At 59.4% G+C, this 12,536-nt stretch overlaps 1 protein-coding gene across 1 annotated transcript; it reads left to right on the forward strand.

Moving 5' to 3' along the window:
• Window positions 1–5,578: 5,578 nt before the first annotated feature.
• On the forward strand, window positions 5,579–9,963 carry THEMIS2 (thymocyte selection associated family member 2). Its single transcript, XM_054170905.1, has 5 exons — window positions 5,579–5,685; window positions 6,624–6,764; window positions 6,863–7,063; window positions 8,144–9,238; window positions 9,869–9,963. Exons 1-5 carry the CDS (start codon window positions 5,592–5,594, stop codon window positions 9,961–9,963), a joined length of 1,626 nt encoding a protein of 541 aa, XP_054026880.1. The 5' UTR covers window positions 5,579–5,591.
• The last annotated feature ends 2,573 nt before the right edge of the window (window positions 9,964–12,536 follow it).

Raw genomic sequence — 12,536 nt, forward strand, 5'->3', positions numbered from 1 at the left:
TGCAGGAAGGTACCAGTGTGCCAGACCCAGGGATGGCATCTCTGAGCTAATGACTGCTTGGAGAGGAGATGACCTCTCCCTAGGGCCCTTAGGAGAGCAGAAGCAGCTTGCAGGTCAGAGGTGAGTGTGCCAGCTGAAGTGTGCCAGCCTCGGTGTGCACACTCAGGGGCATGGGGGGGTGACCACAGCAGAGGGCTGGACTGGAAGATGTGGCTTAGGCCAAGCAAAAGACCTGGGGCTTGTAGTGGCTGTTGCAGGGCTCAGAGCTCAGCTAGGTGCTGCTTGAGAGGCTTTTCCAAGGCAGCCTCACACAGCAGGTCCTTTGTAGGCTCTTTGATCCCAAAACTCTGCCTTAACCCAGCACTGGTAGGTGAAGGGGGAGGGGGAAAGCTCCTGCTTGTACTGCTGCTCAACACCAGGAACAGCTCCTCCTTCATAAGAGCTCCGTGGTGTCACTGGGACCTCCCTGCTTGGTGACAGGATGAAGTTGTGGCAAGTTCAGGGTAGGCAGAGGTGTGTCTGGGTCCTGCCCCAGTTAGCCTTCACTGAAGGTCCCCTAACCAGTACCAGAGGAAGTGGTACCTCACTTGCTGGTACCATGCCAGTGCCTCAGGCTAGCAACAAATTGTTCACTGAAGGGATCAGGCACTGGCACAGGCTGCCCAGAGAGGTGGCTGAATCCCCACCCCAGGAGGTGTTTCAAAGAGGCAGAGGGGTGGTGCTGAGGGACGTGGCTTAGCCCCAGCCTTGGCACTTAGAGGCTGGTTGGGCTGGATGAGCTCAGATGTCTTCCAGCCTAAATGGTTCCATGGTTCTGTATGGCTGCTACCTGTGGAGCTTCTCCTGCCTCCCCCAGAGCTGCCTGTTGCACAAACTCAGGAGCTTCCCAGCAGCCTTGGTGTTTGCTTCTCTCTTGCCTTTTGCCTCCTAAGAGTTCTCAGAGAGGCCTCAAGAAGCAGCTACAGAAAGGTAGCTGCAGAGCCCTTTGCTGGCCATGCTCTCGTGCCTGCTGTCAGCCCACGTTCTGGCTTGCATCTCTGCAAGGTTTGAATCACATTTGCTCAGTGGCAGAGCAGCAACTGTTAAACCCTGGAGCTACTGCTAGAGCTGAAATTCTGCTCTGACCATTCTGACCCATCTTGCTGTGGTCCAAGTTGTTTACTGGCAGCTTGCAAAGGCAAAGGTGGGCAGCTGCCTGTGTGTGCTACTGGCCAGGAGAACTGGGCTGAGAGAGCAGCTCCGGTCATGGCTGGCCACAGAGGCTTCCCCCACTCACATCTTGGCTTTCATGGGTCACTCCCTGCCTGAGGTTCCCCAGCTGCTTCTAAATATGCCAGAGGCCTTCCCTTGCCTGAGCCTGGAGGAAATGGAAGCAGCATTTCCCCTGGGGGTGAGCAATGTGCTGTGTCCCTCTCAGCCACGGGCAAGCCCTCTCTGAAAGGAGGCTCAACCACTTCTCTCCAGTGGCTGTAGGAGTCTGGGGGTGAGCTCAGTGCAAGCTGAACCCCTCCATGGGGTCAGCTCTGCCTGGGGACAGTGCTGGAGTTAGCTGCAGCAAGAGGTTCCCTTTACACCAGCTCCTCTTTACTCGTCCCCTCTGCTTGGTCACCAGCCTGGGAGCACAGACACTCCACGTGGTTTACAGGAATCCTTTGAGCTGCTCCTTGGACCGGCTGTGTGCTGGCTTTGTTGTGGGGAGCAGGGCAATGCCCAGTGCCAGCAGCCTCTACTCAGGAGGTATTGCTGCCAGCCTGTGTGGAGCTGATAGTGGCCCTCTGACTGGTGACAGTTGGTAGCCAGCAGGTTCCTCCTCTGCTATCACTGAGCACATCTGGCTCTGGTTTGACTTGCTGCCTTCTAGCAGCTTTCTCAGAGTGCTCAGGATGCAGAACTCAGCAGGCTGTGCAGAGATGCAGTGTTACAGTTGCTGCTGCTGCGCAGAATCCTGCTCCAGGCCTTCACTCAGCCCTGTCCAGCCTTTGCAAACCAGCCCCAGCAGTGCTTTCACCTCTGTGGTGTTAACAAGGAAGGACACATCCTGCTCTGCTGAGCGAGCACACAACTGCAGGGCACGAAAAGCAGTTGCTTGTTTTCCTGGCTCATTGCCTGAGGCAGAAAGTGGCAACTTCCTCTACTGCAAGTCCTCTGCTTCCACTGTCCCTCCCTGTCACCCTTCTTAGGGCCTCAGCAGGTAAGAAACAAAACTGCCCATGGGTCCTGGCTCACCACCCCCCAACCCCCCGGTGTGCTCTGCAGTGGTGCAGGATTACCTGGAGCAGGAGGAGAGGATCCCTTTGCAGGGAAACAAATACTGCTGAGCTGGGTCCTGGGTCAGTCCGGGCCTGAGCTGGGTCCTGGGCCAGTCCTTGGCCTCAGGGAGCACAAGGACCTGTCTGGTGTGGTGAAAGGTGATGCCTGGTTAGCCTTAGCACAGGGCTGGGTGGTGAAGGGCAGGAAAGCAACTGTGAGCTTCAACAGGTAAGCATGGGCAGAGCCTGCACTGCCATCAGGTCCTTCTGCTGTTGACCTGCCCTCTGCTACTGACCTTCCCTCTTGGCTTTTCTGCTGCCCAGCTCCCCTGGCCTTGGCAGCGAGCTGGGTCCTGATCCCTGGGGTATCTTAGCACTTGGTGTCCCCAGTGCTGCTGTGCTGTCACAGGAGACCCCTCAGGGAGGGGAACCTGCTGGGCAGGATCACCTCTGATTGTGAGCTCAGAGAGGTGCAAGTGGTGCTCCCAAAGAGGACCCTCAGTCCAGGGACTGTGTCCAGCCTAAGCCATCCTGACCTCAGCCCCGGGTGGCTGATGTGGAGATTTCTGCAACAGGAAGAGGAAGGTCCCTGCTGAGCACTGGGCCCCAGCTCCCTCAGCCTGTCCTTACAAGGAGATGTTCCACTGCCTGCAGCAGCTTTGAGCCTCTGCACTGGACTCTCTCAAGCAGTTCCCTGAGGTCCTTCTTGACCTCAGGGGCCCAGAATGGATGATGGAGCACAGGCAGGTTTGCTGCCTTCTCCTCCTGCAGCTTCTCTCTTGTTCCCAGAGCCACCCCCAACCTCACAGCTCTGCTTCTGGGCAGTGCAGAGCAACAACCTCCTTCACCCATCCCCTGATGAAATCAAGCTCAAGGCTAAGCTACCAGGAGAGGATGGAAGGCAGTGCTGGCCCCAAAGCAGAGCTGCTCAGCCCCACAGCTGGCTCTCTTGAACATAGAATACATAGAATATACATAGAATAAACCAGGTTGGAAGAGACCTTCAAGATCATCGCGTCCAACCCATCAACCAATCCAACTCCGCCCAAGCAACTAACCCACAGCACCAAGTACCCCGTCAAGTCTTCTCCTAAAAACCTCCAGTGATGGTGACTCCACCACCTCCCCAGGCAGCCCATTCCAATGTGCAATCACTCTTTCTGTATAGAACTTTTTTCTAACATCCAGCCTGAATCTCCCCTGGCGCAGCCTGAGACTGTGTCCTCTTGTTCTGGTACTGCTTGCCTGGGAGAAGAGACCAACATCCGTCTGTCTACAACCTCCCTTCAGGTAGTTGTAGAGAGAACATGTGTCTGCCTCTCCTCATTCTCCTCTCCTTGCAGCTCTTCCCCATCCCTGAAGGGATGCTGCTTCCTCCTTGACTCTGCCTTGCCTTGGCAAAGCCCTGGTTCTTCACTGCTGGAGCTTGGAACCTTGAGACCTGCTCCTCGAAGCCTCTTCCAGGCAAGAGCCATTGGGCTCTTGAGCTGACCATAACTGCACCCCATGGCCATGTCCATTGTGTCTTTGTCCAGGGCTTGGATAACCACCATGGCCCTTTTATTTCCCCAGACTTCCCAAGGAGCTCTGCACAGTGGGTGCTCATCTGCCCTTGCACAGCCAGGCTCTGCAGCTGGGCTCTCAGCATCCCCTCGGCAGTAGGAAAGCAGCTCCTCTGGCAGGGCAGTGCAGCCCTCCTACAGGTGACCCTGAGGGGTGGAAGGGCTCCATGGAGGCTGTCCAGACCTCGACACATCTGACTTGCTCTAGTGCCAAGGACAGTCCAGCTCCAAATGCCAGCTGGGCCTGAAGTTCTGTAGAGTGTCCCTGCTGCTGTGCCAGCCCCCGTGGCATGTCGGAATTGCCTAGTGCAGGGCATCCTTGGTGTGCCAGCACTGCCCTCAGCTTGCTTCACCCTGCACTGAGTAACAGGAAACACCAACTCCTTTAACTGCAGCTGATTCCCACACTCAGAGCAGAAGGGCCTCTTTTTCTGCACCATACACATAAAGTACCTCTCTCCAAGTTTCATTTCTGCATGAGAGCTTCCATGGCTGTGCTGCTGGGTTGGAAGCAGCTCTGAGCTCTGCTTTCAGCCCTGCTCCCAGCCTGAAGCCTCAGTTTGATTCACAGCACAAGTAAAACAAAACTCACCACAAAGATGAAGCTCCTCAGGAGCAGCAGCTCTCAGAGCCACCGCTCCCACCTTGGCAGCCTGTGGAGCTGGCAGCCATGGGGACTGTGCTCAGCTGCTCTGGGGAAGGACAGGACCTCTCTAGGCAGGAGAGGGAGGTAGCTGCTGCCTGTGCTGGAGGCACAGAGCTTTGGCTCTGCCTCTCCCATGGCTGCTGCTGCTGCAGGGACACACAGTCCAGAGCTGCTGGCTCCCCTCTGCTCCCCACAGTGAGTACAGCCAAGGCATGGTGCATGGGATCACAGACTCATGGAATTGTTTGGGTTGGAAAATCCCTCTGAGATCATCCACTCCAGCATCAACCCAACACCACCATGGCCACCAAACCCTGGCCCCCAGTGCCATGGCCACACATTCCCTGAACGCCTCCAGGGATGGGGACTCCACCACCTCCCTGGGCAGCCTGTGCCAATCCCTGACCCCTCTTGCAGCAAAGAAATTTTTCCTCTTCTCCAACCTGACCCTCCCCTGACCCAATTTCAGGTTATTTGCTCTGCTATCACCTGAGACTGGGGAGCAGAGCCCAACCCCCACCTCACTGCAGCCTCCTTTCAGGGAGCTGTAGAGAGCAATGAGCTCTCCCCTCAGCTTCCTCTTCTCCAGACTAAAAACCCCCAGCTCTCTCAGCTGCTCCTCCCCAGCCCTGTTCTCCAGACCCCTCCCCAGCTTCATTGCCCTTACAGGGATGTTTGTGCCAGGGGCAAGTGGGGTCTGAAGGCCCAGAGGTGAGCAGGGTGGAGCTGTCTGTTTGTCAGGGCTGGGGGCTGTCTGCACACAGAACTTCACCATCTCTGGTGTGGTCCACTCAGACCTGGCCCCTGCCCCAACAGTGGAGGGGCAGAGCTGGTGGACAGGAGATGTGCTATGGGGACAGCCTGGGCACCCCTGGTTGCATCATTGGTCCACCCAGGACAGCACCAGGGCAGAGGTCCATGCCCTCCCCCAGCCTCAGCACTGCCAAGGTCACGATTGGAGAACCCCAAGCCAGACTGCTGGTCAGGCTGGAGAGCTGCCAGCAGTGTGAATGTGGGGCAAGAGGAAACTTGGTGCTGCCAGAAGCAGAAGTGAGAGGCAGGCAGAACAGGAAGCAGAGCCCAGAGGGGCTTCCCACGCAGCTCTCTCTGCCCCGGAGCAGGCACAGCAGGGCCATGGAGCCTCTCTCCTTCCAGAGGTACATCTGCTCGCTGGACCCCACCACTCTGCCCCGCGTCCTCAGGATCTGCTCTGGTGTCTACTTCCAAGGTGAGTCTGGGCATCCACTGCCCCTGAAGGCTGCCCAAGGCTGTGCCACCTCCCCCAGCTGCAACCCTGGCTCCTGCCTGCACCCAGGGAGAGGCAAAGGTCTTCGTGCCACCGCCAGGCACTGGTGCCTAAGGCACAGCTTCTGGCAGAAACCTTTCTCTTCTACACCCAGTGCCCACCCAGCTGAGTGCCCCTGTACCTCCAGTCATGCTGCTAGGAAAGTGGTAGGGCACCAAGAACCATCCAAGCTGGTCCTGCTCCAGGCAGTGAACCACCTGCCAGCAGTGGATCTGGCAGGGATTGAGCCCCGTGCTTGGTGGCTGTGGGGGGAGAGAGGGCATTGTCCCAGTGCCAGGAGCCCAGCAAGTGCTCGGTCAGCCTGCTCTGAGCTCTGCTTTCTCCTGGACCACATCCCTGGAGACACCTCAGGCTGAGGAGAAGCCTTTACCAACATGGCTTCCTCAGCTGGTGGCAATGCTGTCAGTGAAACAAAACCAGAGATTGCCAAAGGCTTTTGCTGCATTTCTGGGGTTCCCCAAAGGGCTGGGAAAGCACAGCAGGCTCCAGGCAGCACCACTGGGCAACCTGCCCCTGCTGCCACCACTCAGGAGCCTCCTTCATACCCTGAGCTCACTCAGGAGCTCCCAGGCACTGGACAGGAGCACCCACCATCTGCAGGTGTTCTGAGGATGCAGTAAGGGACAGTTCAGAGGGGGGTGAGGTGCTTTGCAGGTTGCTCCATCACTGCAAGTGTTTAAGGTCAGGTTCGATAGGACTGATGGGACTTGGAGCAACCAAATCTAGCAAAAGATGTCCCTGCCTGTGGCAGAGGGCTTGGACTCGATGACCTCTAAAGGTCCTTTCCAATCCAAAGCGTTCCATGAGTCGATGAGCTGCTGTGGAGGCATTTTCTCTGAGGAAATCTCCTCTCCCTGCAGGGTCTGTGTATGAAATCTCAGGCAATGAGTGCTGCTTGTCCACGGGTGACCTGCTCAAAGTCACAGCAGTGGAGCTGCAGAAGGTCGTTTGTGAGGACACAGAGACAGGGCAGACGATGGAACTGCCACCGACCTTTGAGGGTGAGTGGGGCTGCCCTGCCCCAGCCTGCTCCCCGTGGGTACCTTCCTCCTGGGGGAGACCTTTCCAGCCCTGTGGGCTCAGCCTCAGCATCCCACAGGTCATTTCCAGCCTGCCCCAGCCCTGGGGCCACACCAAACACTGCACAAACCCTTCCCGAAGACTGCCAGGCAGCGGGTCCTGACACTGCAGCAGGTGCTGGGGTTGTGGGACAGGCAGCCACAGCCCCTCCTGTGCCCTGCCATCAGCCCTCACGCCCTGCTCCTGCACCCCGTCTATGAGGTGCAGGCTGCCATGCAGTGTGAGTCCCCACGGGCACGGGGGGGCCGGGCTTGGGCTCAGGGTGAGGTGATGGGGGGTCGAGGCTGCTGGGGTCAGGGTAAGGATGCTACAGGGGTGGGATGTGGCTGCAGGGTTGGATGGGGGTGCTGCAGGGTTGGGATGGGGCTGCTGCAGGGTGGGATGGGGCTGCTGCAGGGTTGGGATGGGGCTGCTGCAGGGTGGGATGGGGCTGCTGCAGGGTGGGATGGGGATGCTGCAGGGTGGGATGGGGATGCTGCAGGGTTGGATGGGGGTGCTGCAGGGTGGGATGGGGATGCTGCAGGGTTGGGATGGGGCTGCTGCAGGGTGGGATGGGGCTGCTGCAGGGTGGGATGGGGATGCTGCAGGGTGGGATGGGGCTGCTGCAGGGTGGGATGGGGATGCTGCAGCGTGGGATGGGGATGCTGCAGGGTTGGGATGGGGCTGCTGCAGGGTGGGATGGGGATGCTGCAGGGTGGGATGGGGATGCTGCAGGGTTGGGATGGGGATGCTGCAGGGTGGAATGGGGATGCTGCAGGGTGGGATGGGGATGCTGCAGGGTTGGGATGGGGATGCTGCAGGGTGGGATGGGGCTGCTGCAGGGTGGGATGGGGCTGCTGCAGGGTGGGATGGGGATGCTGCAGGGTTGGGATGGGGCTGCTGCAGCGTGGGATGGGGCTGCTGCAGGGTGGGATGGGGATGCTGCAGGGTTGGATGGGGCTGCTGCAGGGTGGGATGGGGATGCTGCAGGGTTGGATGGGGGTGCTGCAGGGTTGGGATGGGGCTGCTGCAGGGTGGGATGGGGCTGCTGCAGGGTGGGATGGGGATGCTGCAGGGTTGGATGGGGCTGCTGCAGGGTTGGGATGGGGATGCTGCAGCGTGGGATGGGGCTGCTGCAGGGTGGGATGGGGATGCTGCAGCGTGGGATGGGGATGCTGCAGCGTGGGATGGGGATGCTGCAGCAGCGGGGGCCTGCAGCAGTTGGGTGCTGGGAGCACAGGTGTGGGGGGCTGCAGTGCGTTGCAGGTGGGGGCTGTTGCGGGCGAGATCCGGGCGCGGCTGACGCCGCTGTGCCCCGCAGTGCGCCGGGATCTGGTGAAGGTCCCCTCCACACTGGAGGTGGACGTGGAAGATGTGACAGAAGAGGCGCAGCATGTCCGCTTCGCCCGGCCGCTGCTACTGAGCGAAGTGCTGGAGATGGAGGAGGCGATGCCGACCCTGGCCGAGATCCTGGAGGGTCCGGCCGGCCCTGCCGTCTTCCAGAGCGCCTGGGAGCGGCGGCTCCGGCGGGGGCAGTGGCTGCAGCTCCACGGCCGCTCCCGTGCCTGGCGGGTGCTGGCCTCGGCCCCCAGCAGCGGCCGCTACTTCCTCCTGTCCAGCGCCTACCAGGGCTGGTTCCGCCGGCGGCCACGGCGCTTCGCGGCCGTGCGGGAGCTGGCGGCCGCCCTGGAGCCGGGCCGGAGGCTGCGCCTCGTGGTGACGCAGGACTGCGAAGGCCTGGTCGGGGACGTGGCCCCGCTCGCCGTGGGGGACCGGCTGGAGGTGCAGGGGCTGCAGGGAAGCGGCGCCGGCACCCGGCTGCTGTGCCACCGCCGTGCCGGGGAAGGGGACGAGGAGGAGGGCGAGGAGCTACTGCTGCCGCTGGACGTGAGCGGCGGCTTCTTGGAGGAGGCGTCGGACAGCAAGAAGTACAGGCTGGAGGAGCTGCTGCAGCGGCAGCCGCTGCCCTGCGAGGTGCGGCTGGCAGCCCCGGACCCTGCGCTGGGGCGGGACGCGCTGGCCGCCCTGCCTGCCCTGCGGCTGGAGGCGCTCCTGCACCAGCCCTTCCTGGTGGGCAGCTTCTGCGAGGAGCCGGAGGAGGGCTTCGAGATCCCGCCGCGGTGGCTGGACCTCTCCGTCTTGCTAAGCGAGGGGCCCGTCCACCCCCTGACCCCCTGCACCCTCCGCTGCCGGCTGGAGGAGCTGACCGAAGCCTTCTACTACCGGCTGCTGGCACAGCTGCCCGGCAGCGCGGCCCAGCCCCCTCCGCGCCCTCCCAAGCCGGCGCGGTCGGGGACGGCCCCCGGGGGGAGGCGCCCCGCGGCCCCCAGATCCGCGACGCCTGTCAGCTGCCTTCTGGCTCCTCCGCTGCCGCCGCTCCCGGGCCCGCCCGGCCCGAGCGCCCCCGGGGCTGCAGGTGAGACCCCGGCCCGTCGCGGGGGGCAGCCCAGGGAGACGTTGCCGTGGCAGGGGATGCGGCCCCCCAGCGCCGCCAGAGGGCTTCAGTTTAACTGGAGAGTGCTGCTGTCCACCCCCACCCCGGGGCCCTCCTCGCCGGGACCCGGGGCGGGCGCTCAGCTGGGCACCTGCTGGGGCTGCACTTCCCTGGCCCCTTGTCCCAGGTACTGTGGGGAGCCCATAGGTACCGGTGCCAGACTGGGGGAATCCGAGGAGAGCTGCCCCATCACCTTGACCTAGAACAGGGGGACCCATGGGGAGGCCACCCTGACACTGTCCCATGCGAGGTCCCTAGCACGAGGGGAAGCAAGACTTGACCTCAAGGTGAACACCACTGACGAGCCCTTGGCCTCTGCCATTGAACACCCTCCCATCCCTCCCGATGGCAGAGGACCTGTGGCCTTAGAGGTTGAGATCTGCAGTGGCAGAGCAGCTGACACAGAACTGCCAGAAGCCTTTCTCCACACCCCCACCTCAGTCCCTACTGTGCTGGGTGCAGCTTAGAGCGGGGAGATCGAGGGGTCCCCCATGGGGTTCCTGCTGTGGTCTGTGGCAGTGTCTACAGGCTGTGCTCTCTCTTCCCTTCCAGACACCGACTCTGACAGCGCTGAACACGATTACGAAACTGTGGATGACAGCGTGCAAAAGACAGTTCACAAAACGCAGGCCATTGTCCCTTTCTAGTCCTCTTGTCTCTGGGAGCCACCCAGCCTCCAAAGACTCAGAAGCCATACGTGACTTGGGTTACTTGCAGGGGCTGAACACAGCCCAGAGAGTCCAAAGCACATGCCCCAGCTGCCCTGCCCCTGCAGAGCGGTGCCTGCTGTCCTCACAGGCGAGCCTGTGGGCAGCCCTGGGCACATTCATCAGTCCTGCTGTTGTGCTGTGGGCTCTGTCCTCTCTGTCACCCATGGGACTCTGGCAACAGCACCAGACCAGCACACAGCTGGGCAGTCACCTGTCACTGTTGACAGTCAGAGCAAGGAAGATAAACTGCAAGCAGTACAGAGAAAGACAAAAGACTCTTGTTTATTCCAGCAAGCAGCACATATTTGTATCTATCTTGGTGTGGCTGCATGATTGGTTAGCAGACTCTTCTCAAGATTCTCATGGGTTAGTGATAGCATTGCTATAGTTGCTTGTTAAGCTAGTCCAGGTGGCCTCCTATCTTATCTTGTGGTTTCTCATCCTCCAACATCCAGCCCAGGGAGTTTCCAGCTTCTCATGGGAACACAGTGATGTTTTCTCACCAGGGCTCTTCAGAAGGTCCACAGATTCATCACAGTCCCCCCACAGTCACCAAGATGCCAGCCCAAACTCTGGGACACTGCTCTGCTGTTTTCCCCTGGCATCCAGGCTGGGATTACAGCTGCTCCCAGGAGATGCTTTAGGGCTAGTGTGCCCTGACAATGTTTAGCACAAGGGCTGGGATGGGGACAGAAGGAGCCATGCCAAGGTACTTCACAGAGTGCAAGTTATGCCCCAGCTGGGGTGCAGAGCACCAAGTGACATTTCTGCCATTGCATGTCAGAGATGCACTTTCATCAGAAAAGCAGAAGCTGCTTTTTTCCTCAAGTGCAGCCAAACTCTTCCCCCTCTGGCTCCATTTCTCACCAAGGTTATAGAACCACTGTAAAAATGTTGTGGCTTTAGGACTGGCTGTTTTCCTCCTCAACTTTTAATTACACTTGGAACTGGAAGCAAGCTCTGTCCTAGAACTCTGTGGTCCCTCCTGCCTTGTGAGCGTTGCACTCTTGCAGGTTCTTGGCCCTCAGGGCACTCATGGCATCGGGTACAAAAAACGACCTGAAAAGCAAGACCCAAAGCTCAGCTCTTTTCCTGGAGCCTGGCAAAGTGTGTTGGTTGAAGCTGGGTCCTATCTGCTGCACCATTCTGAGCAGTGCTTGCTGCATGAGAGGAGTGGGCTGGCCAGGGGTTGTGAGGCTCAGGGGATGTCCTGCAGTCCCTGAATGTCCTGGTCCTGGAGCTGGTTGCTCTGCTTCTGCTGGTGTGGATTTGTGCAGCGGCTCCACACAGGGTTTTTGTGGCATGGGTACCTGTATGACCCAGCAGGTATTTTCTTCCTTCTTTTCCCCTCTCTCTCTGGTGTAATCTGATATCCCTGCAACAGAGTGGTAGATTGTGGGTTAGTTGTTTGGGTGGTGTTGGATTGGTTCATGGGTTGGACACGGTGATCTTGAAGGTCTCTTCCAACCTGGTTTATTCTGTGTATTCTATGTATTGTCCCTATCTGAACTAACAACTCCACCTCCCAGGCCTTTACCCCTGCCCAAGATGAGGCAGTGTGCACACCAGCCATGTGGAAAAAGTCCTGTGAGCTGCACCACCATCATATGCCAGCTCACTGGCAGTGCCAGTCTGGGCCATGAGAGAAGGGCCAGCAGTAGACAAGCTGGTTAGCCTGCCCTGGCAATAGGAGGCCTCTGTTTCAGCTGTGGAGGAACTGACTGGAAGGTCTGACCAACTCCAGGGGAACTCATCCCACTCCCCTCCTGTGCAGCCCAGTGTCTCAGCTATTAGAAGCAGGCATCTCCCTGTCCAAGGGCAGGAATCTGGGAAGCAGACACCACGAAACATCTTCTGGTTTTACTCACATGACTGGTGGGAGGCCATGAGGAAGTGGGAGGGAAAGTCCACTTCAGCCCTTGCTGCACAGGTCTGTGAAGTGCATTCTCAGAAGAATGCTGCCCCAGTTTCCAGTGAGAAGTCTTCCAAGAGCAAACAAAATGATAGGCTGCTTTGGTCTTTCAAAGGATCCCTGTGTGGTGGGGTGGTTAGACGCTGAAGACCAGCAAGTGCCAAGTGCCACTGCAGCTCCAGCCAGGATTCTCTGATCCCCATCTAAATTCAACAGCTGGAGAGCCCAGAGGTGATCACTAAACCTTCACCCTTCAACAGCCCCATATGGCCAGTGCAGAAGTCCAGTGCTGAATGGAGACTGACAGTGGACTACCATGGTCTGAACGAGGTCACACCAGTGATGAGTGCTGCTGTGCCACACGTGCTGGAGCTCTAGTACCAGCTGCAGTCTAAGGCAGCCAAGGACTGTGCCACAACTGACATCACTCATGCATTCTTCCCCATTCTCACAGCACTGCAATGCAGGCCATGGTTCGCTTTCACCTGGAGAGGTGTCCCGGAATCGACTGCCCCAGGGGTGGGAACACAGCCCCACCATTTGCCATGGACTGATCCAGACTGCACTGGGATGGGGTGGAGCTCCAGAACACTTGCAG

The sequence above is a fragment of the Dryobates pubescens genome, chromosome 20, assembly GCF_014839835.1.
Source record: "Dryobates pubescens isolate bDryPub1 chromosome 20, bDryPub1.pri, whole genome shotgun sequence".
Lineage (NCBI taxonomy): Eukaryota > Metazoa > Chordata > Aves > Piciformes > Picidae > Dryobates > Dryobates pubescens.

Bases quoted from the DNA above. Each gene is read 5' to 3' on its own strand.
- THEMIS2 (XM_054170905.1), top strand. From the start codon at position 5,592: ATGGAGCCTCTCTCCTTCCAGAGGTACATCTGCTCGCTGGACCCCACC. The intron at 5,686-6,623 runs GTGAGTCTGGGC...CTCTCCCTGCAG, and splicing joins CTCTGGTGTCTACTTCCAAG to GGTCTGTGTATGAAATCTCA. The intron at 6,765-6,862 runs GTGAGTGGGGCT...AGCATCCCACAG, and splicing joins ACTGCCACCGACCTTTGAGG to GTCATTTCCAGCCTGCCCCA.